Genomic DNA, 27,566 nt, shown 5'->3' with positions numbered 1-27,566 from the left:
TCAAAGGCATTTTAAAAGTAACTAGCTTGGGGCCTCCCTGGTGGCGCAGCGGCCGAGCGCTGGGTTGCAAAGCTGCCCGCAGCCTCTGCAGTGCAGGTTCAATCCCCAGCCACCAGGCGAGGGTCCCACATGGCGCGCAGACCTCTCCTGCTGCCCGCTGCTCCCCTCAGCAGTGTACTTCATCAATCTGCCTGCTCTGCTCTCCCCTCTGGCTCTGGTGGATTCTTTCACCCTCCGGCGCTTCTGACTGTACCCAGTGCTTGTATAAGTAAATAAAATAAATCTTAAAAAAAAAAAAAAAAAGTAACTAGCTTTCCAAAAATACAAAAGCAAACCTATATCAGACACTCCAAGAAATTCATTATCCACTAAAGAAAAGCAATAAAAAAAGCTTTATAGAGCACAGTGTGGAGCAATTCACATTATGTGCTTAATCTGTTATTTTAACTTCACATCAACACATACCTCACCAATACATAATTTCTGAATGAAAGTAAGTGGTCAAAAGTATCTTGATCTTGGGCCTCCCCGGTGGCGCAGCAGTTGAGCACTGGGTTGCGAAGCTGCCCGCAGCCTCTGCAGCGCCAGTTGTATCCCCGGCTGCTCCCCGGCCACCAGAGGAGGGTCCCACATGGTGCACAGACCTCTCCTACCGCCCACTGCTCCCCTCAGCAGTGTACTTCAGTCTGCCTGCTCTGCTCCCCGCTCTGGCTCTGGTGAATTCTCTCACCCTCCCATGCTTCTGACTGTACTCAGTGCTTGTATAAATAAATAAAGATAAATCTTAAAAAAAAAAAGTCTTTAAAAAAAAAGTTATCTTGATCTTTTGAAAAAGTTTTTCATATTATGAAAAATGGCCTATTACCTCAAAATTTTGCTGTTAGCACAATCTTTTGATGATTTAGCAAATCATCAAAAATATATACAATAGAAAAAATATACATGTAATAGAACACCAAGTATTCAAGACATAAACAAAGAATTTTAAAGTAATGCAGAGAGGACACAAGAAAAGTTTCATACCTGAAGAGCATAATTTTTTGAGATTCGTTCCACCATGTAAGGGACTGTCGTTTGGAAGATTTCTTTAAATGTTAAGGGATTCATCATTGTGAACACACCAGCAAAGTGTTCCAATACCTCCTTTTCTTCCTTCATTCTAACAGTCTGGCAGTTTGCTACTCGAATGTATGTTTGTCCATTTCCTGCTATCTGGACCTAACATAGGGAAAAATAAGGGCACTGAAGCTCAATGTTTCAAAATGTATTCCATAACATAATCAGGTCAACTGTATACTTAAAACACAGCACTTGAATTAGATAATAAATGCTCCCTCCCCATCTTTTCAATTTCTCTACCATCAACTTAATTTGGAAAATAATTTTTTAAAGCTTCTTTTTAATTCCAAACAGAAATTTAGTAAACTAAAATCTTGTATTCCTATCACATTGAATTTACACTATCTTGCCCACAAAATACACACAATGATCCCTACAATTCTCACCATAAATGCAATAGCATGTTTCAAAGCAAACTGGGCCTACAAATAGTGCATATTAACCAAATAGTAAAAGCTCTCTCAAGACCTATTCTGTCATTAGCATCTCTAGTTCTTATGGGTATTTTCCTTATTCAGTGATCTGGTTTGAGGGTTTGAGGGGACTTCCTTACCTGATAAATATCTAAAGCCTGCATTGCATATTTCACAAGTTTTATGTAAATCTGAGTCTCTTTGGGCTGTAACTGCTTGTTGGGAATGAACTGAGATTCTAGAAGAGAGATAGCACATTAAGTTGACATGAATAAAACCCACTGTGTGAAAAACATTTGTCTCAATACTCAATAAAGAGTACGGCCTCCCCGGTGGCGCAGTGGTTGAGCGCTGGACTGCGAAGCTGCCCACAGCCTCTACAGCGCCGGTGTGATCCCCAGATGGTGACGAGGGTCCCACATGGCACGGCAGACCTCTCCTGCCATGCCCGCTGCTCCCCTCAGCAATGTACTTTGTCAGTCTGCCTGTTCTGTTCCCCACTCTGGCTCTGGTAAATTCTCTCACCCTCCCGCACTTCTGACTGTACCCAGTGCTTGTATAAATAAATACATAAATCTTTCAAAAAAAAAAAAAATTCAAGAGAATTACCACCAGGTGCTTTACAAGATGTTATGCCCCACGTGATGGTCTTCACACCACAGACCAAGGTTTTTACCAAACTTCGGCAATCTGTGACTTGGAATGTCTGCTTGTCTTCCTTATCCTTTTCTCCTTGCTTCTCGAAGGGAGGCACAGGGGCTGGTGTCACAGGGGTGGCAGGTGTAGGGGGAGGGGGTGGGGGTGGTGCTGGAGTGGGCACAGGAGCAGGTGAGGGAGCAGGGCCTGGAGCAGCAGGGGCAGTGGGCACCCCTGGCAGAGCTGCTTCCACAGCTCCAAGTTCTGACTGTGGCTTGCACTTCTTAAAAATGGCAGAGAGTTGATATCGAGCAATGGTATGGAATTTGAGAACAAAAACCTAACAGGAAAAGAAAGTTGAGGGAAAAGACAAAATTTATTCCTCTTCAATAGACCAAACAACACTTTCAGAAGATAGAAAAGAAACACTCTCTGAAACTAACATCTGAAGTAGTTCTGCTTCATAAAAAGGCAAAGAAACTTGTGGTTTCTCCCCCACAATAACTACAGCAGTATCTATATCCCTTTCCCTTGTGAAGAACCAGCCTCAGGAAAGCTGGTGATTGGCCTATTAAAAGCAGGACCTGGATGCAGCCCAGAACCTCCCTTTCCACACTATTGCCCACTATTGGGACTGTATTTTATGTGGCACCTAACTGGTTACTTCTCCAGAGATGTTCACAGTTAAGTTAGCACTGTGCTATATAAAGTGTTCCAGAAAATATCTCTTCTAATTACTTGCTGATAACTATGTTAAGAACTTTCATGGGCCCTTCAACCATCCTAGGAGGCAGACACTGTGATTCTCCCTGGTCAGAAGGCTAGCACAGAGAAGTTAAACATTTTGCCTAAGGACACTTGGTTAGTTAATGGGGTAGTCAGGATTTGAACTTAGGTGGCCTAGCTCCTGGGGTCAAGCTTGGCAATCAGGAGGTGCTATTAACTTGCCAGTGAAACAGCAACACAAGTATAGCATTGTGGGAACACAGAGTGTGGTACCTCCAACATCCGCATCAGTACATCTCTCCCGTTGCCACTCTCCTGCTCACTCTTGGAGCGGATACAGTCCACCAGGTTCAACAGGAGCTTACAGGACATGGTCTGGATGCTGCTGGGCAGGGATTCATCATCAATATTCTTGGCAAAGAGCTGGACAGCGAGGGAAAGGTCACTGAGAGGCAGATGTTGACGGACGTGGTGTACAAGGTCAGCCAGGGTGCTGTAGGCAAGGGGCCTGTGGACAGAGACCTCTGTTAGTGTGTCTCTACATCCCCACTGGGCCATGTTTGCAGGCTGCTGTTTGCTGTTTCTAGTACTACCTGCCCCAGGAAAAGCACCACTGGGAGGGGATGTTTGGGGTATATTTTATATGGTTCTAGTTTCCACCACATTACACTCTCTCAACCAACCAACAACTAAAACACCCAAATCTTGTCTTGTTGCTGAAATGTTTATTTTCACGTTAAAAGGTTAATTTCAAAGATAGACTTGCACTGAATGGGCTTTGATGCTCAATGTTAATTGCATGTCAAATAATAGCTCACATATTGTAACTAACTTATAGATACAATAATTTGGGGGCTACCAAGTGCTTTCACTCCCTAAACATTTGGACACCCACCATGTGCTAGACACTAAGTTGGGCACCAGAGATCTTATGGACAAAAGGGGGCAGTAGGGACAAAAAGCCAGGGAAACTTTTGGATGGAAAAAACAGTAAGGACAAATGTGTGGCAACTGCCTGGAGTAGCCCAGAAGATGGGGAGGCCATGCAGCTCTAGCAGGTCAGAGAGGAGAGCAACACAAGTGATGGGAAACCAGTAGGCAAAGCCAACTCCTAAGGGAGTCACATGCTCTAGTCAAGAGTCTGGGTTTTCTTGAAGGGCAACCTAAAACCAAGGAAGTTCAAGCAGGAGTACCATGATCTAATGACCAGCACCAGTCTTACTTAATAGTTTGTAACAATTTTATATAGAAAACACAGTGAACACTATAGACTATATTCAAAGTATTCTGTGTATTTATCAAAAGACCTATCACTCCTCTCTTATTAGAACCAAAAAATTGCTAACGTTGATTGATTTTACATACTAACAGAAAATAAAATAATCACTATGCCCTTTAGAAACAATAACAGGATCACAACTACATTTATTTAATAAAATGCATAAGAACTTATGACTAGAAGGAAATACACCAAAACATTAGCCATGTTTCCTGACACTGTGCAGCTCCAAAAGAATTTTCTTCCTTCTTTCCTCTTGGTAGGCTATCAGATAGTCTTATCAGAAAGCTACACTTACACAGAAAACAAAAAAACTAAATGCTGGTTGGATAAAGTATTACCTATAATTTATTTCAAGACAAGTACTCTAATTTCTCTCCCTTTAAGGCACAAAAATAATCCAGGGCCTTTCCAAAATTTCTTCAATCCGAAATCCAGTGGGAGAGAAAAGGCTCAACAGCCTATGTTTGTTGAAACATTTCTAACATAGTATCAGGAATGCTGCCCCTCCCATTTAATCAACCAGATATCAAGGGTTTAATCTCATACCTGAGAGTCTCTCGAGCAGTATATCCTGAACCAATTAGTATGGATTCGTCAAATAGCTTGTCCATGCAAGGAATGAATTCTAGAATACAAATGTCCATTATATATATGTGTGTCACCAATTAAATAAATTCTATATTAAGTTACTAAATGGTGCTTTCACAGTAGCCAGTCTGCAGTTAATTATCAATCCAGATTTGGAAAAAATTAGAGATCAGAAAGCTAGTCTTTTGGGCCTCCCCGGTGGCGCTGCGGTTGAGCGCTGGGTTGCGAAGCTGCCCGCAGCCTCTGCGGCGCTGGTTCGATCCCCGGCTGCTCCCCGGCTACCAGAGGAGGGTCCCACATGGCGCGCAGACCTCTCCTGCCGCCCGCTGCTCCCCTCAGCAGTGTACTTCGGTCCTTCTGCCTGCTCTGCTCCCCGCTCTGGCTCTGGTGAATTCTCTCACCCTCCCGCGCTTCTGACTGTACCCAGTGCATGTGTAAACAAAACAAACAAACAAATAAAAACATGCCTCTATAAAATAAATAAATAAAAGTAAAATTAAAAAAAAAAAAGAAAGCTAGTCTTTTGTGCTTTTACTCTAAGACACTGGTATTGCTGTTAATATAGACCATATGCAATCAAAAATGCAACTAAGGTTATATTCAGTCAGAGTAAAGTAAACTTCATGCTCATACTTCTTCACTGGAGGCATATTGCAGCACTGCCACCGTCCACCCAAACCTGGCTGGAGAATGGAACAAATTTCTAAATGCCACTTTATCTACAGCCCTGAAGTCAATAAAGTATTTCTGCATATAAATTATAAATATCTATGAAATATTAGTGTTCTCATAGGCAATGGGTCCAGTTTAGGATCCCAACTCCCTGGATGAGACTAAATAGAAATCATGGGGGCTCCTGTCCCTCTGTAGGCAGAACTATGACAAAAAAGTCTCTCTCCTTCCCTAGAGACATCAAGACTTAACCAACGTAGAGATAACTAGTCTCCACTCAGGGGCAATTCACATTTCTAAGGATATCAGAGAAGGTGGCAGCCTGCATCCTCCAGATCTCCATTCTACACTATCTTTGAAGAACTCTGGCCAAAAACATTCCCAGGGCATTTAGATTCTGGAAAATGTCTGACATCACTGCCAACTTTTTAAGTCAGTCAAGTAAAGTACATTCTTCACCAGCAAAAAGCTTTGAGGGTTAAAGATAAAAAAGAAATGTGTATAATGGAGAGACACATGCCCCCTCCTGGTTAACTCCCCAAACAGGACAGCACAGAGAGGGGCACCAAATGCAAGAAGCAACAAGCAGTCCCTCTGAAGTCAGAGGTGGAAACATGCCTGCGCTATTGTCAGTAAGGAGGCCAAGTGGAAGGAGACTCAAAAGGAAAGATGCTACGTGCAACTTCAAGAGATATTCAATCAAAGGCAGCAAAGTACCACGAGAAACCCAGGGTGCAAACTTGCTAAGGAAATTAACCATATTTATTGTGAAACTACTGAGAAGATAAAGGAAGAACCCTGGTGGGAGAGAGAGAGAGAGGAGGAGGAGGTAGAGAGGCAGAGAGGCAGAGGAGGAGGAGAGAGAATTCAAGATGGCAATAAAGAAAGGACATGTACAGAAAAAACATCTGAGTGAGATAAAGATTCGCTTAACAAGGGAATGCAGCAAAGTCCTGCCCCCAAAGATGGCACCAGGGCTCAGAGTAGCATGCAAAGATAGGGCAGACATACGGTTTCTTAGCTCTGTTGTGAGGATATGCTTTGCAGCAATCAGAAGCTCCTTTCTCAGGTGTGCAGTCTCTGCTGGACAATTTGACAGTAGCTGCAACATTCCTTTTACCATCTGCTGAGAGTACTTAGTCACCAAATCCTAGAAAAATAAAGAGTAAAACATTATTCTGCTAGATGGGTGTTATGGAAAACCCACATTTCATAAGCTTTAAAAAAATTCACTAAAAGTAGGTTTGGCTCAAATGACTCTCATACAGTAACAGGCCTAATAAAAATGCAATAGTCAAAAAGCTTTTATAGTTTGTGTGCACATTGCTGTACTGGAAGGAGGAAGAGCAACAATTAATAGTTTCTTTTACAGAATGGGATCAAATATATCCCTGAGGTACTTTGTAATCCTGTGCTCAACAACAAATATGTATTACTTCACTATTGGGGGGTGGGGGATGAAGAGAAAGGAGAAGCAAATATTTTTAAAAATTTTTAAATGAATACATTTTACTTAGTCACATACACCAGAGACATTTCTTAGCAATTCAAAATAAGCTCTAATCATAATCTCCTTTTGAAGCATTTAAGGTAAGCAATTCACCAAGATAACTCAAGCTAACTAAAATGTTAAGGGGTACCCAATTATGATTTTTAAAGTCATGTTACATTTTCTTAGAGTAAATTATCATCTAGATAAACACATTTTAAAAGGGAGGAAAAATTATGTTTTCCAAAGTAATTTTAAACAATTTAGCATAGATTATTTTTCTGAAATATAATCCTTTTAAAAATTATAATACAATTCCATTGCTTTAGAATAAACTAGACTAAATTTATGTTTGAGAACAATCATGACCATACATGAATTTTATCCAAAACACTGACTCGTGGGCGATATGGTATTTTTTTCCTTCAAGCTCTTCTTATGATTTAAATAAAGTACAACTGCATGATAGTGAAGGCAAAGATAAACACCTGGGATTACATCAAACTGAAGAGCTTCTGCACAGCAAAAGAGACATTAACCAAAACAGAGAGACACCCCACTGATTGGGGAAAAAAGTCTATGCACTCCATCCAACTGATAAGGGACTGATCTCAATGATATACAAAGAGCTCACACAGCTCAACAAAAACAAAAACAATCCAGTCAAGAAACGGGCAGAAAAACTCAAAAGACATTTCTCCAAAGAGGAAATGCAAATGGCAAACAGGCATATGAAAAAATGTTCAACATCCCTTATCATCAGGGAAATGCAAATCAAAACCACACTGAGATTCCACCTTACACCAGTAAGAATGGCACATATCAAAAAAACAAGCAACAACAAATGTTGGCGAGGATGTGGTGAAAAGGAACTCTCCTACATTGCTGGTGGGAGTGCAAACTGGTCCAACCATTGTGGAAAGCTGTCTGGAAGTTCCTCAGTCTACTAAAAATGGAGCTACCATACGATCTGGCAATTCCACTCCTACAGATCTACCCAAAGGACACAAAAACAGTGTTTCAAAAGAGCACCTGTACCCCTATGTTTATTGCAGCACCTATGTTTATTTACAATAGGTAAAACCTCGAAACAACCCAAATGCCCCAAAACAGATGACTGGATCAAGAAGATGTGGTGTATATATACACAATGGAATATTATTCAGCAATCAAAAAAGATAAACTCATGTCATTCACAGCAACATGGATGGAGCTAGAAGGAATTATACTCAGTGAAATAAGCCAGAAGGAAAAAGAAAAATATCGGATGGTTTCACTTATAACAGAAATATTGGGGAACCAAATAAGACATCAGTGTAAAAAAAAATAACAGTACAAAACACAACAAAGCAAAAACAGACTATTATAAACCAGAGACATACTATAGGGGAGGCAGAGGGAGAGGGGTGAAAGGGATGGAGGGAGGAGCACAGGGGAATGTGGTGATGGTGCATGGGTGCCTTGGGGAAGGAGATTCTATGGGGACTCAATCTGAGGGGGTGGGCGGAAGCAAATATCTAAAAAAAAATGTAAAAAAAATGTTAAAATAAAAAAAAAAGAGAGAGGAACAAAAAACCACTCTACAGGCTCCTCAAAACAACATCTAGGGCCTCCCCGGTGGCGCAGCGGTTGAGCGCTGGGTTGCGAGGCTGCCCGGGGCCTCTGCAGCGCCGGTTCGATCCCCGGCTGCTCCCCGGCCACCGGAGGAGGGTCCCACATGGCGCGCAGACCTCTCCTGCCGCCCGCTGCTCCCCTCAGCAGTGTACTTCGGTCCTTCTGCCTGCTCTGCTCCCCGCTCTGGCTCTGGTGAATTCTCTCACCCTCCCACCCTTCTGACTGTACCAAGTGCTTAAATAAATAAATAAATAAATAAATAAATTTAAAAAATAAAAAAAATGTAAAAAAAAAATCTAACATGCCTTTATCAGTTTTATTTGATAATGCCATTTTTTTTAAAGTTCTAATCTCTCTCACATAGTCTTCTATAATATGCCAACTTCCAAGAAGAATAAAACTCAATAAACCAAATACATTAACATAAAAATCTATGTGTAAATGTTTATAGTGGCTTTACTAATAATGGTCAAAAATGAAACAGGCAGATTAATAAAAACAGCAAGCACATTAGTGGCTGGGGACAAGGTAAGAATCAAAGTGACTGCTAATGGGATGGTGTTTCTTTTGGGAGTGATGAAATTGTTCTAAAATTATATAAGCTATGACGGTTATATAGATTTGTAAATAAACTAAAACCCATTGACTATCCACTTTAAAAGGGTGAATTTTATTTTGTGAGAATAATCTTGGTAAAGCTGAATTTTTTTAAATTGGGAACACTTGGTGAATGAATAAATGCACCATGGTACATCCAAACAATGGAATACTACTGCTACTACCAGACTAAACTCTGCACCCCCCAAATTCATGTTGAGGCCCTAACCCCTATGATGACTGAATCTGGAGACAGAGCACAAGAGATAATTAAGGTTAAATAAGATCACAAGGGTAAGGCCCTAATCCAATAGGTCTGTGTTCCTATAAGAGTAAGAGAGTAAAAACCATCTCTCTCTTCTCTCTCCCCATCATGGGGGAGGGGGGGAGAGGGGGAAGAGGGGGGAAGGGGGGTGAAAGGGCTGGACACAGAGACAGAGCAAAAAGATGGCCACCTACAGGTCAGGAAAAGCAGAACCTAAATCCAGTAAGAAACATGAGCTTGGCCTTTCCAGGCTCTAAAACTGTGAGAAGATGAATTACTATTTAAGCCACCCAGTCTGTGTTATTCTGAGTAGACTTAGGCAACTAATCATCAACAAAAAGTAATGAATTACTGATAGAATAAGCAGCATGACTCTCGGCATTACTATTAAGTGAAACAAGTCACACTACTGCAGTGCTAGCAAGCACAGGGCAGGTTCCCGATTCAGGTACATGGATAAAGGAGAGTCCTGGAGCCCTCAGTGGCTTTTTCAGACTTTAATGCTCTTTCTGTGCCGATTGTTGTGGGGCAAACCTGCAGGCTGGCAAGGAGGGCCAGGAGGCTGGGCGGGCCAGGAGACTGGCAGGCCTCCCAGCCCCAGGCGAACCTGTATGCTTTTCTCCTTGGGCTTTCTTTGGTGGCGTCGCGTGGTCCTGCTTCTCTGTAGTCACTTGTCTTCTCGTTGCCACTCTTCCTGTCTCTGAGTGACGCCACCCTTATAGCCTCAGCTTCCAGGCTCAGGTGTGCCCACTTATGCATGCCCACACCATATTTCAGGTGTCCACAATCAGGCATGAGCACCTTCTGCATTCGAGGCCACAGGTGACAGCCACAGAGGCTAGTGGTATAAAAAGCCTGACCATTTCACTTAGCCTACAATGTACCCCCCCTCAGGGTTTTTTACCATACAATCTATCCACAAATTTCCCTTGACAAATGTGGAACACTACAGCCACAACCCGAAAAAGTAAACAGAATGCAACTGAATACAACTAATCCCAGGCACTAGGGTGTTAGGGCATCAACCTAGGGGTAAAAAAGACAGGAGTATTAGCACCAGCAGGTGATCCATCAAGTATGCTGCGGAAGGCACTGCTCACTCAAGGAAGAAACGCTCTATTCACTCACAGCATCTGCTGTTACATGCCAGAAGCATAAGGCCTTCTCTGGCTATGGTCTTACTCACAAGCTATACTACATCCCGAGAATGCACCAAGATTGGTGACATGATCTATATATACTCTTGTGGGGGTAATCAATCCCCAGAGGTACTCTTACTGCTGTCACTTCAACACTCACTCAGCTTTCATAGCCACCAATGTGACAAGCAGACCCCTAAATAAGGCCAACCCTTTGCACGTGCACATGGTTTAGGGACCCATGGATAGCTCCACATGTGGCCTCTTTGGCCCCTGCTCAGGCTGTGTTCTCCACCACAAGCCATGGTCCCCGCCCATGCCCCAAGGACGGGTTCCTCAGCACCTTACCCTTATTCAAAAGTGAATGGGCATCACCCACAGGTGAATTTAAGAGGCTTGCCTGCCTTCTTTAGCATCTTTTCAGCCGCTTAAAAACCGCTCAGGACTTCCCGACTTTGGCACCAGCTTTTGCCTTATCTAAGCTGGCTGTTGATACATCTCCTGCATGGCTGCAGAGTACCTGGCTAGCGCTTCCTTCCCTCAGCCAGCCTTGGGCTGCTCACATCTGCCCCTGCCCCTACTCTAACCTGTCCACAGTGGCCACTGCCACTCTGGGCTGTGGCCCTGGGAGTGCCGGGCAGTGCACAGGCTTTTAGGCCACTAGGCCGACTGGCCACCCCTTGATTTTCACCTCATAGGGTATACAGATGACCCCATCAACATAACATCAACCTGCCAACATTCCCCAGCCTTCTGGCAGAACTGTTAGTCTCAATCCATCAGTTTTATCCTCGTGTCACCACTGGGACAGCTCTGAATGAGGAATTGTGGTCTCTTTTTTCCCTGACGAGTCTGCTGCCTCGGGGTAGTGGCCTGGTCCTCATGTGCCATCTCCTCCTAACGAGGTCTTGTCCCATAGCTCCGGGACCTTGTCTGCCTCCTGAAGCGTCTTTAGCTCTTCCCGCAGCTCCTGGACTCTGTCCACCTCCTGTGCTGCTATGGTGCCTTCAGCATACTCCTTGACTCCACTTGCAGAGCTGTGAGGGAACACTCTTCCCCTAGCCCTGCCTCCAAGCAGGCACCATGTCTATACAATGCCTTCCCCTACTGTGTACCGTCCTTTCCACTTGCAACAGGAACTTATCTACCTCAGGCCACTTCTGGGAAAGTGCCCACACAGAGGAGGCTGGCCACCGAGCACTCCATGCTTGCGGCCTGTCACCCCTCAGTTACTCCCTAGTCTTCAGAGATGGGCTCCATACCCAACTGCATTGAATCCTGCCGACCAACACCAAAGAGCAAGCACAGGGTAGGTTCTCTATCGATATGGGCAGATGGCTAAAGGAGAGTCCTGGAGCCCTCAGTGGCTTTTACAGGCTTTGTGGGGCAAACCCACAGGCTGGCAAGGCAGGGAGGCTGGGCGGGGGGGAGGGGCAGGAGGCTGGCAGATCTTTTAGACCCCAGCAAATCTATATGCTTTTCTCCTTGGGCTCTCTCTGGTGTCCTCTTGTAACCGTTGCCATTCTTCCTGTCTGAGTGACGCCGCCCTTATGTGAGAGTCAAACTCCAGGCTCAGGTGTGCCCACTTACACATGCCCACGCCATACTCCAGGTATCCACAATCAGGCATGACTGCCCCATGCCTACACTCCCAAGCACCTTCTGCATTCAAGGCCCCAGAAGATAGTCACAGAGGCCAGTGGAGTAAAAGCCTGACCATTTCACTTTCCCTACAACTACCCACTATATAACTCATTTATATGACAGTCTGAAAAGGGCAAAAATAAAGGGAGAGAAAATGAATCACTGTTTGCCAGGGACTACAGATGGAAGGAGAATATTGACACAATATATAAAAGGAAATTTTGGAGTGGCACTCAAAATGTAGAGCATTTGTGCTATTGGTTACCAATTGTACACATTTGTCAATTCATAGAATTGTACAGTACAAAAGGTGAATTTTTTTTGCATGTAAATTATATATCAGTAAACCTGACTTTAAATGAAAACCACTGAACATACCTGATAAATTCTGATGATATAAGCTAAAAACGACAATGTTTTAATCTGGGCAGCAATGAAATCAGCATACAATTCCTTGTTGTAAAGTTTATGTTGCCTGAATGAGAAGTGAATAAAATTCACAAAATTAGCTCTCAAATCTTTAGGTGATGCTATAAAAATTATAAAGTCCCAAATATGATCTCTATACAGACCAAAACAACACATCAACACGAGAAAATGCTTCTATGATTTTACACAGTTCCAAATAACAGGAGGTGGGGAAGCAGGACAGGGGAGCACAGTGGACTATGATGAAAGACTGTGGGCACTTTGGTGGTAGAAAACCTATGGTGACCACACCTGAGGAGAAATCCTATACTGTAAAAAATTAAAGAAAGATGTTACAAAATAAAAAAAAATAATAACATGCCATTCAACAGCAATTATAATGTGAATCCCGTAAATAAAGGCAATGCAGGACTGACCCATTTATCCAGCTCATTACATTAGGGGTACCTATTTGTTCAATGAAAGACCTGATGCTAGGGTCACAGGTTATGAGATCTAATTCACCCTGAGATCCTGCCCTCGAAAACGACTCAGAATCAGATAAAAAGTGAGAGATAAAGGTCTTATGTAGAAAGCAATGAAATTTGAGAAAAGCCTTCCCTGAGAGGTTTTAAAGGATGAACACAGTTGCCCTGTGCTATGATTAGGATGATGGGTGAGAGGGATGACAATTACAACACTCATGAGGAAAGGCACAGCAAGAACCAGGGCTGGAGGGTGAGAAAGGTTTAGATACCCTGAAGTTTTGAGTACAGTGATGCCTAATAAAAGTTGTAAACTTACAAGACACAAAAACCAAGGTATTTGTTCATCCTTTCAAAAATAAGGAACTAAAAAAACTTATCACTTTAATACAAGTTCAAAAAGTCAAAAGGCATATCAAAAGGCATATAATTTACCAACATGTTATCACTTACATAACTTACATAATTTACATCACTTTCATAACTTTACAAATGACAAAAGCAAAAGTATTTTAACCAGGAATTAAAACTGCAGGGGCTTGTCAGCTGTGTCACTGCCCAAGGACATCTCACCTGGCTTGTGCAGATACCTGAATGGCAATGGTATTCATGATCAAGGGCACAAACTCAGCAACAACATTGTGGATATTCAGTTTGTAGAGCTAAAAGCAAACATATCAGATTTTCATGCTTTTATACTCTGCTATAGCAAAATAATTTGGCATACCAAAGAAACTACAGGATTCAATTATTAGTTAGCACTTGTGTATCATATGCATCTATTTGCCACAGAAAATTAGATATGAACTTTATCATAAAATAAGAAGCCACAGGGCCTCCCTGGTGGTGCAGCGGTTGAGCGCTGGGTTGCGAAGCTGCCCGCAGCCTCTGCAGTGCCAGTTCGATTCCCGGCTGCTCCCCAGCCACCGGAGGAGGGTCCCACATGGTGCGCAGACCTCTCCTGCTGCCCACTGCTCCCCTCAGCAGTGTACTTCGGTCCTTCTGCCTGCTCTGCTCCCTGCTTTGGCTCGGTGAATTCTCTCACCCTCCCGCGCTTCTGACTGTACCCAGTGCTTGTATAAATAAATAAATCTTAAAAAAAAAAAAAAAAGAAAAAAGCTACAGACCCAAGAAACTAATAAGCAGTACACATACCTGATACATTAAAACAACAATAATGGGCAATTCTGCCAACACTTTGAGAGAAAGAGATCCTCTTGGGATGATGGAATGCTGTAAAACAGGAACAAGCAGGATTGTGGTTATCACTATGGCATTTAAAACATCTCCAACCAGAAGCCCCACTAAATGTCACTAAGATAAAGATAAAGGGAAAATCCTAAAACATCTTTGCAAGTGTCTGTGGCTAAAGAGTTAACCTACTTGGATTGACAGTACTTAGAACTATTGTTTAACATAAAGGGTTTTATATTTTCCAATGTAATCATCTATAATAACTTCAGAGAAATGTGTCAAAATTTATGAGATTTATATCCTCTGAGAAAAGTATTAATATCTACTATTTTAATTATAAGAGCAACAATGAAAAGAGCAAATTTACCAGTTTTATTTAAAGATATTTATAAACAAAAATGTTTATAATAAAAAATTTAATAGCCTTACTGTATAAGAATTCATAAAAACAGATGAGAAAAATGTCAGTCAAGCGGTAAATAGACAGGAAGAAAAAGCAAAAAAAGAGTAAGAGGGACTGAGGAATGGAAAAAAAATCTAATTCAGGAAGAACAAAGGAACGAGAGCTTTATTCAAAATGTACTTTGTTTATCCAAGCACAAATCAAAACATTCTGCAAAACCACTTTAATTATTGATGGTAAAATATAAATGATAAAATAGTCTTAATTCAATCACAAAAATATAGTCAGAGTAAACACAACAGAAGTGACCTATGTGCAGTTCTACAAATACATTACCTGTAGACAATACCAGCATTACCTTCACAAAATTCCACAAGATGGGTTTTTCAGACAATAAGAGGGAAAAAAAGGTCAGAAAGAAGGTTCACCAACTTTTCTATATCCAGAAAACCCAAGTGTGGGGTTGGGATATCACCCCTGTATTCTCTGCCCCCAGAGTCCACACTCTCAGGAACTTAACTACAAATACAAATGTATATGTAGTTAAAGGAATTTCATTAATGACAAAGGCAAGGATGAAACAGAGACTCCTAGGTGTGGTCATCTGCTTTTTTCAACAGGTAATCTAATTTTCAAATTCAGAAATTTCCAAACCTGTTACCATCAAAATTGAAATACAAGTTCAAAAAGTCAAAATTTTATTGTTATATTTTCTGTCCATGATAACCAACAGTTCATTTCACCACTTCCAGGCCACACAGAAGAATCTGTGATACCTTCTTTTATGCGCGCGCGCGCGCACACACACACACACACACACACACACACACACACACACACACACTCTTTTAAGTGCCTGCAAGTCTTTTAAGAAAAAGGCAGAAAAACAAAACTTATGTGGTCTAAAAAAAGTGAGTACATCTCAGTATTTCCTCTACCAAGTCCAGGAGACAGATAAAAACAAAGCAAAACAAATGGAAAACTTACTGTTCTTGTCTCACTGTCCTCACGCTCAGGATTTACTTTCACAGCAATTGTTGTGATCATACCCACCATTTCTGGGGGAGGGACGGTGTTCTCTGGGATCACCTGAGGGTTCTCAAAGTAGCGATTCTATATGAAAAGGTGGAAGAAACTAAATGTTCTCAATGTTATATTATACCAGTCCTTAGTACTTTGGCTCAAAAGTTCATTTCCCAACCCCTAAGGTCAAGTCTAATCCAACACATACTAAACGTTTTCTCTTTATTCAGGACCACAAAGATTTAACATGACAGAGACACCCTCTACCTGCAACAACAGAAAATGAAATCTAGCCAAAATTTTCTACTATTTTTCCCCCCTGGCTGACAAAAGATGAATCATTCCATAATCCATTACTAGCTTAGTGAGGCAGGGGAGAAAGTATCCCATTCCTTCAGTGATAAAACTAGGAGCAAATCCCTATTGCATTAACCTTCCAAGTCTCCTAAATAGAGATCAAAGATAAGAAGAGAAGCAAGGCACTGAAGACATTTTTAAAAGCCAGGAGGAACATGTTATCGTCCTGGTTCTCAACAAAACTTGGGCTTCACAAAAGTAGTCAATTATACCTTATGTTAATTAAAAGCATTTTAAAGCTTAAAAAAAGCTTTAATAAAAATTCCCATACATAAACTATAAACAGATTTATGCAAAATGGTTTTTACCAAAGCATTATTTGTGATAGTGAAGAATTGAAAATCAGAAAAAACAGCAACAACAGGAAGAAAAAAGGTCAACACACATGCATCTAATTATGGGGCCAAAAAGAACTGTGACTGCTAGAAATAGTCTTGGAAGATGTTCCAAACTGATAATAGCAATTATTATATTTATAATATGAGAACAGGATAGGGAGGAAAGAGATTTTTCTACTCCACACACTTTTGGTATTGCTGGTTTCCTTTAATATAGAAAAAAATTTAGTGACACAAAAAAATGGTGGACGTATACACCACTTCCCAAAAAGGTTTCGAAGATTGTGAGTGCAACTATCTTTAAAAAGCATAAAATAAAACACAAAACAAATCCTCAATGTGACTGGTTGAGACCCATAAAAGATATTTACGAATTCTAATCAAATTTCTACAATAAGAAAATACTGTTTTTAATGTAAAAAATAAAGTAATCTTAACAATAAAATTAAAAAAGCACTCTTTATTTAAAAGGCTGATTTATCAACCTAAATTCTGAACATCACCAAACATTCTCCATTCTAAAATGAGCATCCCCCTCAACTTTTCCTTCTACCCAACCATTCCAAATTCTCTTCAGAATAAGGAATAAATAAATATAGATAACAAACTTAAATGATCTTAAAAACATACCACCACTTTTGGAAGCTCCTTGTAAATCTGCTTAACAAAATCCAAAAAATGATGAATCTGGAAAAAAAGAATATTTATAAAGACAAAATACACATAATAAGAATATTCTAACAGTCTGAATATATATAAGAACTTATAAACAGGTAAAAAAAAAAAGTCATACTCAAAATACAAACAGGCAATGAATATGAGCAAAAAGACAAAAAGAGAAATTCGAAAGGCTGAGCAAGAAACAAGTGTCTAATTCAAAAAGAGCAAAAGGATGAAAACTGAAGTAAATGCCACTTTTTGCCTTTAAAAATACTGCACCACGATGGAGAGTGCTTGTAAGAGAGACAGACTGTCCTTAGACCAAGGGAAGCATAAGCTGCTGAAACCTTTATGGAAATCAATTTAACAATATATATCAGCAGAGTTAAGACAGTGATGACTTTAACTTGGTATTTCTGCTTCCACAAACCCAGTCTATGAAATAACCTAAACTGTAAACAAGACATTTAGTAACAAGTCATGAAATAAAAACTCTGAGATACCTTAAATGAAAATAAGGGCACCCATAAGAAATAATATGCATACATTAGAAATTCATTTTTTAAGGAACATTTTATAATATTTGGAAAATAGTTATATTTTAAGTATTTATGCTTAAATATGGAAGGAATTCTATTTTATCATTAAGCTTTTACTTTCTGAATACTCCAAAGAGTCGTGCCAGTTTGGTTAGTGAGCATATTTCAGCCACTGTACAAATTTAGCAAAATATTCACATACACATTCACTGTTAAACCCATAAAGAATTTCCCCCAATTTAGGCTATGTTGTTTACACTTGGAAGTCAGCATGCATTGTCAACTCTAATTAGAGTAAAAAAAATTTACAAAGTACAAGGAACTTGTCACATCTTTATAAATGCTATCAGGAAAAACACTTACTTCTTGTGTGATGGGTGGCCTGAACTGTTTGTGTAGCTCAATAATTATTCTTAGACAAATAAGAACATTTTCTTCATTTTCCGTCTTTAAAAAAAGCATTAAAAAAAGTTACACTTCTAAGAATTTATTTGAAAGATTAAAACACTTTTCAAAGCATTTTCTGCATACACACCCTCCCACCATCGACTGAGATTTGATTTGTTGAAAATTCATCAACCCACAGAATATAGCTATCCCAGACAAAAAGTTTTCTTGGTCTTTGGTGGGCATCTCAGCAGTAAGTTCTGCACAAGAGTAATTCTGAGAGAGGAATTAACTGATACTTGTGGCGAGTCACACCATAAACTAAGGTCTTATTGGGACCAAGATTTTTCATTATTTGAAAATACTGCCAAAAGAACAATGACTAAGCACCTACCATACACTGGCCCCTATGGTCTGCACATTACAAAAACTGAGTAAGGGTATCATTCACATTTTACATACAATGAAGCCAAGCCTCAGAGAAGGTCAGCAATGTGGCTAATATGACACAGCCAATAAATGTCAGAACCAAAATCTGAATCCAACTCTATCCCCATTCTTCAACCAAAGCTCATCTCCCCAAGGGTCCCATAAACAACACAGAGCTTAAACACATCAAGACAACAAACATCAAAACAATTTTAGAAATTAATTTAACAAATACCAAATAGGGTCTCTCTGGTAGCCTAAGGGTTAAGTCTCAGAGCTATCACCCCTTATGGCCTGAGTTCAATCCCTGGCCAGGGAGTTAACCCACAGATGGTGCAGCAGACCTCTCCTGTCTCACCTGCTGCTCCCCGCAGCAATGTATTTCAGTAAATCCACCTGTTCTGCTCCCCACTCTGTCGTTGGTGAATCTTCTCAACCCCCATACCTCTGGCCTACACCCCAGTTCTTCTACACAAAAAAATTAAAAAACAACAAAAGAAATCACCCCAAGAATCTGAGAAACTCTTCATGACCATCTACCGTGCTTCACACATACAAATAGCACAACGTCTAAGAACAGTATTCCAAGCGTGTCAACCACCACCCAATTCATTTTCAAACATTTCTACTAGGTCTAGCCAATTCCCCAGTGACTTGAAAAATGACCTTTGGGGCCTCCCTAGTGGCGCAGCGGATTGAGTGCAGCACTGTGAAGCTGTCTGCAGCGCCGGTTCGATTCCCGGACAGCCAGGGAGAAACCCACACGGTGCGGCAGACCTTTCCTGTCTCGCCCGCTGCTCCCCTGAGTAGTGCTTTCGGTCCACCTGCCTGTTCTGCTCCCCACTCTGCCTCTGGTGAATCTTCTCACACTCCCACGCCTCTGGCCTGTACCCCAGTTCTCGTATAAATAAAAATGTATCTTTAAAAAAAAGACCTTTGGTTAATAATCTTTTTTAGTAATTTGCTTGGCAAAATGGGAGATAGTGGACATTAAGAAAAGTTTTGTTCTGTGAATCAGAACTTTAATGAAAGGGATTTATCTGTGTAATACTGGATCTTACAATAAGAAAGTCATCAAAGTTTGGAATGTGGCTAAATAACAAGAATTCTCAAAGGTTACCTCCAAAAAGCGAAACATCACAGACAAAACATTTTTTGTATGAGGACGAAGATGTTCATTGGTTGGTATTCTATGAATTATTTCAAGGACTAGCTTCCGTAGTTGCTGCCAAAGAAATATAAAAATGTAAGTGAAGAGCCTTCCTTCTTTTGCATTCTGGAAGTATCATGAAGCTGTCTATACTCAGAGGTAACCACCATATTAAGATGGATCCCACCTTAGATACAGTCTTATGAATTCATTAAATGTAATCCAAAGTACAGCAAACCATTACTTTCCAATATTTCTAACTGTATACTAAATCACTGAAGCCAAATTTTTTCTCTTTCATAATTCATCAGTATTTGTAGAACGGCACTAGTGTCTCAATATGGAGTGAATTTAAGATGAAAGAGAAAAAAATAAACTGATCTTACTTTAAGATCTTCCTTCATAATCAATAATGTTCTCTCCAAAGACCTTGGGCCCAGGCACTAATTCTATCATAGGCTATACTTTCATGATTCTGTCGATGAACCTGACAACTAAAAGGTAGGTCAAATACGTAAAACCTCAAAATGTACAACATGAAGATGCTTTATATAACAATAAACTTCACCAGTATTATGGTAATTTTTAAAAGTTATTTTTAAGAGGTACGCACTAAAATATTTATGGAAAAAACAGTACTGTTTTAAAAGGATCAAGGTGGGAAGGGGTGCAAGAAGTGAGGATGAGGTATGGAAAAAACAAAATTGGTCATGAGCTACAAAAACTGAAATGAATTAAAATTGGCAATAGGTATAGTGGAGGGTCATTAAGCCATTGTTCCTTCTTTTGTATATATTTAATTTCATCTATATAAGAATGTACACACACATCGCCAGTTGGCAAATGGGAACTTACATTGTAAAAGAGATGGCCTAGATACAATAAGACTAAGGCTTAACTAAGTTGGCAATTGTCTTGAACAAAGTTATCCTTATGTGATATAAATACTTTCATTTTTACGTAGAACTACAGTTTTCTAGTTGTTTAAAAATCATAAATGTTTGGCAACCCTACAGCATGACATTTTTTACTCACTGATATGTTAGAACATATTACCTGGGCTGGTTTTTCCTGAAGAAACTGAACTTCTCCATCTTGAAGAAATGTAAGAAATCGAGGGATAATATGTTCCAGGAATGTAGAATATTGAGGAGATGATGTCACATTCTAATTTTGTAAAAATAAAACTTCATTAGTTTGTGTACTTATTTTCATTTTAAATTCCCATAATATTCATAATAATATTCAAAAGAATATAAAACATTAGCAGAGTCAACTTTTAATAATTTTAGATGTTTTAGTAATAGTGTAATTTTAAATAAATTTGGATGAAAGCTACTTCTAAGATCTAATGAAAGAGAACTAAACGCTAAAATTCACTGCTAAAACCAGAAGGATAAATACAATGGAAAATGTAGGTCGTGGTGCACATCCTAGGTTGCCTCTGCCATAATCTAAGTATGAGACCTTTGTAAAGTCATTTAGCTTTTAGATCTTAGTTTCTGCATCTGGACAATGAAGACCCTAAAACAAACTGACACCTTCTTGTAATCTAAAATTCTAATTATTAATTAGATCTATGTTAAATCAGATTATAATATAACCCATTGTTTATCCCACCACTTACTTTAAACAGAAAAAGAAATGAAAGTAGAGGTTGGAGTTAGTGTAGGAAAAATGGTTACTTATGTAGTTTCTGTATCCCACTCAAACAGCATAATTACCTGACTTCTGTGTCTCTGTGCCTCCATCTTTTTAAGTGAGGATATTAAATTCTGCCTTATATAATAAAGGTAACATGAGATAACATAGAAAGCTCATAATAATGTCTACAGTAAGTGCTCGATAAATGCAATCTGCTATTATTATCAGAACATCTATGTGCTAGACACTGCTTTGCACTGGTCATCCATTAGCATGTGGCCCTCACCACAACCCTAAGATAGTTGTACTAAACCTTCCTGATTCTGTCTATGGAGCTGACAACTAAAAGGTATATCAAGTAAGTAAGTAAGTAAGTAAGTAAGTAAGTAAGTAAGTAAGTAAGTAATATTTCCATTTCAGAGGAAAAGAAAGGCTCAGAAAGATTGAAAAATCTGTTGTAGTAAGTTTGGGAAGTATATTCAAATTAAGTACACTTAACACCCAGATTATTCTTTTCCCTTTTTAAGGCCTCACTTGCTCACTCAACACTTATTTATTGAGCTCCTATCATGTACTCAGTGGAGATCAAATGATGAAGTAGATACAATTTGTGCCCTGAGAAATGGAGGAGACAGTAATATGTGGGGAAGACAGGTCTCAAAAAAAGGACTAACAGTGCAAAAATCATAATAGAGAATTTATTGGATGGAATTAATGAAAGACAACACCTCCTGAAGAGGTAATATCTGTACTAAAATCTAAATGAGCAGTAAACTATGTTAAAAAGTATAAAAGTAAAAGACTAAGAAAAACATGCAAAGGCACAAAATTATGAAAAGCATGAATATAAAAAGCTCTATTTTAAAAGCTCAGTATGGTGGGGCACAGTAAATGTTTAACTTTTCTCTTATACTACTGTCCCCACCATACTGAGCTTTTAAAATAGAGCTTTTTCTCTACTGAAAAAAAAAGAAGGAAATGGAGGCATCACACTCCCAGACTTCAAACTATACTACAAAGCCATAATCATCAAAACTGCATGGTATTGGAACAAGAACAGACATACAGACCAATGGAATCGAATAGAAAATCCAGAAATAAACCCACAGATTTATGGTCAACTAATCTTTGACAAAGGAGCAAAGACTATGCATTGGAACAAAGAAAGTTTGTTCAATAAATGGTGCTGGGAAAACTGGGTCGCTACATGCAAAAGAATGAAGCTTGACCACTACCTCACACCATACACAAAAATCAACTCAAAATGGATTAAAGAACTAGACATAATACCTGAAACCATAAAATACATAGAAGGAAATACAGGCGAAACACTATGGGATTTGCACATCAAAGACATCTTTACAGACACATCACCCAAAGCAGTGATAGTGAAGGCAAAGGTAAACAGCTGGGACTACATCAAATTAAAGAGCTTCTGCACAGCAAAAGAGACAATAACAAAAACAAAGAGAAACCCCACCAACTGGGAGAACATTTTTGCACCCAACACTAATGATAAAGGACTAATCACAAAAATCTGCAAAGAGCTGATGAGACTCAGCAACAACAAAGAAAATAATCCAGTCAAAAAATGGGCAGAAGAGCTAAAAAGAAACTTCTCTGAAGAGGAAATGCAAATGGCCAACAGACATATGAAAAAATGTTCAACATCACTTGTAATCAGGGAAATGCAAATCAAAACTACCATGAGATACCATCTCACACCAGTGAGAACGGCACATATTAAAAAAACTAGCAACAACAAATGTTGGCAAGGGTGTGGAGAAAAAGGAACTCTTCTGCACTGTTGGTGGGAGTGCAAACTGGTCCAACCACTATGGAGAGCTGTGTGGAGATTTCTGGACCTACTAAACATAGAGCTCCCATAGGATCCAGCAATTCCACTCCTAGGTATTTACCCAAAGGACACAGAAACATCAATTCCAAAGAACACTTGCACCCCTATGTTTATAGCAGCACTATTTACAATAGCTAAGCTTTGGAAACAGCCCAAATGCCCAAAAATAGATGACTGGATCAAGAAGATGTGGTACATATACACCATGGAATATTACTCAGCATTCAAAAAAGATAAACACATGCAATTTGCAGCATCATGGATGGCGTTGGAAGGGATCAGGCTCAGCGAAATAAGCCAAAAAGAAAAAGAAAAATACCGGATGGTCTCACTCATAGCAGGAATCTAGAAAACTTAAATAAGGGACCAGGAAAATGAATATAAGAAAGTGAAAATCAAAATCAACAAAAAACTATGAACCAGAGACACTTTTTGGGGGGTGGGGGGCGGGAGGGGAGGGATTGGGGTCAGAATGGGGCGTTTGCAATTGTATGGGGGAATATAAAAATAAAATTTATTATTTAAATTAAAAAATAAATAAATAAAAATAAAATAGAGCTTTTTATATTCATGCTTTTCATAATTTTGTTGTTAGTAAATGTTTAACCATTCTCTTATACTACTAACACGAGTCTGACAAGCCAGAGAAGGGGCATCAGGACAGTTCAATCTGAGTGTCTGGAGTTCCAGACACCCATCTGGGTTGCAGCTAAAGATCTGGGGTATTCTATTACCTAAGGTAATCTTAGAAGGAGTCTAAAAAGGAAGACATAGGTGAAAACCAGAAATGAGTAAGGTGCTACAATTCTTGGGATCATCAGTCCGGTACACAATTCTAGGGGCTCTGTCCACACAGAACACTGTGTGGGACGTGCCCCTAGAAGTTGTGAGTACCTCACACTCTCTTGAAGTAGAGTGAATTCACTGGGGCAAGAACTAAGTTTGTCACCTTTCGTTTCAAAAGCTGAAGACTTTATAAAACACCCACATTCATGGATTCATGGGATAGGATATATTCATGCTGAAACATACTCAAGATCATGAAGAAATCAAACTCATCTACCTATAACCCCACACCAACCACTGATCTCACAGCTTTGGAAACAGCCAAGTTTCAAATTTCTCCAATAAAAGATTCACTCAGCAAGTTACCCAGTTATTCTGCAAGTATTTAAAACACAGCCCCCAGCTTTTTGACCCATATGAATTTTGGATGAATCACATGTGAATTCAAACTTGAAGGACTCTTTATTTTCTGTCTTATAAGGTGGCCCATATTCTAATATATAGTTCAAAACCTCATTCCTATGTGGTTAGTGGGATGAATTTCTAAGGCTCCCAAAATTACTGGGCATTTTTTTAAAAATTTCCTTATTTCATTTAAATATTGTGCTGTGAATGGTAGTGATGGGAATTTAGAATTACCTGTATTAAATATTCTAATATTTAATACCTTGAAGGACTGAGTCTCTCAAGTTTCATTTAAGGCAAATGTTTATAAAGATTTCAAAAGTCACTATAGGGCCTCCCTGGTGGCGCAGGGGTTAAAATCTCAGTGCTACCTAGCTATGGTCAGATGCCGCCGCCACAGCACCAGTTCGTTCTCCCAGCCAGGGAGCTGACTCACATGGCGCAGCAGACCTTTCCTGTCTCGCCCACTGCTCCTCTCAATCTCCCCTCAGCAGTGTATTTCAGTAGATCCACCTGTTCTGCTGCGCCATCTTGGTCACTTCCATGGCTGGGGATCAAACTCATGCTGCAGCAGCCACGGATCGCTTCATAGTGCTGCGTCTTAACCCCTTGCACCACCAGGAAGGCCCCATAGCTCGAAGTCTTTTTTTTTTTTTTTAAAGATTTATTTTATTTATTCAAGAGCCAGGGTACAGGCCAGATGCATGGGAGGGTGAGAGGATTCACCAGAGACAGAGCCGGGAACAGAAGAGACAGACTGACAAATACATTGCTGAGGGGAGCAGCTGGTGAGACAGGAGATGTCTACTCGCCATGTGGGTTGCAGAGGCAGTGGGCAGCTTCACAGCGCTGCGCTCAACCACCTGCGCCACCAGGGAGGCCCACAGTTCAAAGTATTAACACCTTGATAACACCTACATCCAGTTCAGGATGGATCATGCCTTAGAGTAAAGCCTACTTTAGACCTGTCCCAAAGAAGCCTAAAAACCCCCTCTGATGAGATCTAGGGGGAGGAGTTTGGAGGTTGAATCCCACAAAAACGAGCATGGGGAAACACCTTGGGCTCTCTATAGATCCTCCCTACCACAGCATTAAATCAAGTTACCTAGTCCAGTGAAATGCCAGCAATTGAAATTCCTACTACAATATCAACATTCTTCAGAAAGAGATAACAGAATCCAGAGTCCCTACATGTCATAGAGTGTTCAGTGTATCATCAAAAACTACTAGACAGGGCCTCCCCAGTGGCGCAGCGGTTGAGCGCTGGGTTGCGAAGCTGCCTGCAGCCTCTGCAGCACCAGTTCGATCCCCAGCTGCTCCCCGGCCACTGGAGGAGGGTCCCACATGGCGCGCAGACCTCTCCTGCCGCCCGCTGCTCCCCCCAGCAGTTTTTTCCGTCAGTCTGCCTGTTCTGTTCCCTGCTCTGGCTCTGGTGAATCCTCTCACCCTCCTGCGCTTCTGACTGTACCCAAGTGCTTATATAAATAAAATAAAAATAAATAAATCTTTAAAAAAAAAAAACTACTAGACATAATCAATAGAAATTAACCTTTTTGAACCCAAAAGTTGTACTCAGCAAAGACCTTATAGCAGTCATTAAAATATGTTCAAAGAATAAAAGAAAATATATCTTAATGATTGGGAATCTCTGCAAAAAAGTGAAATCTACAAAGAACTGAAGTACAATAACTGAAGTTTAAAATACAAAAAGAAACATAAACTGAAATGAAAAAATAACAGTCTAGCAGATTAGAGATGACAGGTAAAAAGTGAACCAGAAGGCAGATCAGCAGAAATTGTATAATCTAAAAAATTAAAAAAAGGAGAAAAGAATAGAAGACCTATGAAACGCTTATAGAATGTGAAGCCTCAAAAAGATAATGTGCTTGATCAAGGTCACAGAGTTATAATTAGAGCCAAAAGTGATGCCCATGGGGCCTCCCTGGTGGTGCAAGGGGTTAAGCACCAGCATTACGAAGCTCTCTGCAACTACAGCAGCATGAGTTCAATCCCTGGCCAGAGAGGTGACCCACATGGCGCAGCAGACCTCTCTTGTCTCACCTGCTGCTCCCCTTGGCAGTGTATTTCAGTAGACTGCCTGTTCTGTTTCCTACTCTGTCTCTGGTGAATTCTCTCACCCCCGCCCCACACCCTCTGGCCTGTATCCCAGCTCTTATATGCATAAATAAAATAAATCTTTAAAAAATAGTGATGCCCAGCTCTCTTTCCATAGTATATCATCTACCTCCTAAACATAATTATTTTACAATGTAAGCCTGAGTGCATCTTGAAAGTGTTTGTCTAAAAAGAGCTACCATAGTCCTCAACAAAGCTTGGGGATCACTATCACTAGTGTAAAGAAATTGGAAACACTGTACATTTTTTCAAATTTCAATTTTGAAATATGAAAAATTAACAAAGGTAATGATTTTTGAGTTACAAATAAAACTGAAGAAAAGCAATAGGAAAGCACATGTAAATATTTTCCACAAATTGAAAAGTGTAAAATATAAAGCTCATACCTCAAAATTTTCACTAACTTCTTGCATCATTTTTAACTTTGTTTCATCAGCTGTAAATGTCAAAACAAACCATTAGGTAACTGAAATTATGTTAAGGATATTCCTAAAATTACTAGATTTAATAATTTGAGAGAAGCAATCAGATCTTATCAGTTTGACTGTCATGGCCCAACAGCAGGCACATAACTAGTTCCCTACAATCAGTCATACACATTCATATTCTCTGACATACATGTGCACGCACAGACAAGGATACACACACACACACACACACACACACACACGTGCCTCTTTGGGGCTCCAGCCAGTAATACTCATCACTTTGCTTCTCCACAATACAGAGAAATGGGACATAAAAGTTAATGTTACTATTTACTCAATATACATATTATTTGAATTGAGATGAATCAATCCAATGCACTTCTTACTGACAAAAATAAAAGCATCAACTTACGTGTATTTACATCCGTGAGAGCTGCCACAAACTGCAGGTATTTTTTCATAAGAGTGGTTTGGTCAACCACCGTGGCCCCTTGTGTTGCAACAAAAGCCATTTTTTTGGAGGGGCTAGTTTGCTTCTCAAGAGAAAAGTTTCAGGTCCATGAGTCCACCAAGTCTATGAAAAGAAGCATATGTAGTGAAGGATACAGGCTCACAATCTCTGAAAATATTACCAAAGTGCCTGTATTAATCTAAAATAGTTTTGCATTATTCCATGCAGTCTGTCACAAGCGCTCAACTCTGCTGTAGCCAGAAAGCAGTCACAGACATGGAAAAGGACCGTTGTGGCTGTG

At 40.0% G+C, this 27,566-nt stretch overlaps 1 protein-coding gene across 4 annotated transcripts in view; it reads right to left on the bottom strand.

Moving 5' to 3' along the window:
- TRRAP (transformation/transcription domain associated protein) overlaps positions 1 to 27,326 on the bottom strand; it is a gene marked incomplete at both ends in the record, with an annotated part of 110,920 nt that extends 83,594 nt beyond the window's left edge. For 3 of the 4 annotated variants that reach the window (XM_084249136.1, XM_084249137.1, XM_084249139.1), the window contains 16 exons: positions 1,024 to 1,218; positions 1,673 to 1,770; positions 2,142 to 2,508; positions 3,168 to 3,402; positions 4,723 to 4,801; positions 6,448 to 6,586; positions 12,563 to 12,659; positions 13,651 to 13,739; positions 14,233 to 14,310; positions 15,662 to 15,787; positions 17,023 to 17,079; positions 17,955 to 18,038; positions 19,528 to 19,632; positions 20,614 to 20,724; positions 26,773 to 26,822; positions 27,227 to 27,326. In XM_084249136.1, the coding sequence (XP_084105262.1) occupies positions 1,024 to 1,218; positions 1,673 to 1,770; positions 2,142 to 2,508; positions 3,168 to 3,402; positions 4,723 to 4,801; positions 6,448 to 6,586; positions 12,563 to 12,659; positions 13,651 to 13,739; positions 14,233 to 14,310; positions 15,662 to 15,787; positions 17,023 to 17,079; positions 17,955 to 18,038; positions 19,528 to 19,632; positions 20,614 to 20,724; positions 26,773 to 26,822; positions 27,227 to 27,326 (2,010 nt within the window). The remainder of the gene's footprint in view (positions 1 to 1,023; positions 1,219 to 1,672; positions 1,771 to 2,141; positions 2,509 to 3,167; positions 3,403 to 4,722; positions 4,802 to 6,447; positions 6,587 to 12,562; positions 12,660 to 13,650; positions 13,740 to 14,232; positions 14,311 to 15,661; positions 15,788 to 17,022; positions 17,080 to 17,954; positions 18,039 to 19,527; positions 19,633 to 20,613; positions 20,725 to 26,772; positions 26,823 to 27,226) is intronic. The other variant, XM_084249138.1, reaches the window with a different exon arrangement.
- Between the last annotated feature and the right edge of the window lie 240 nt (positions 27,327 to 27,566).

The sequence above is a fragment of the Talpa europaea genome (assembly GCF_964194135.1).
Source record: "Talpa europaea genome assembly, chromosome: 12".
NCBI classification, from domain to species: domain Eukaryota; kingdom Metazoa; phylum Chordata; class Mammalia; order Eulipotyphla; family Talpidae; genus Talpa; species Talpa europaea.
Note: the sequence above shows the minus strand (reverse complement) of the source record. Positions and strands in the feature narration are given on the sequence as shown.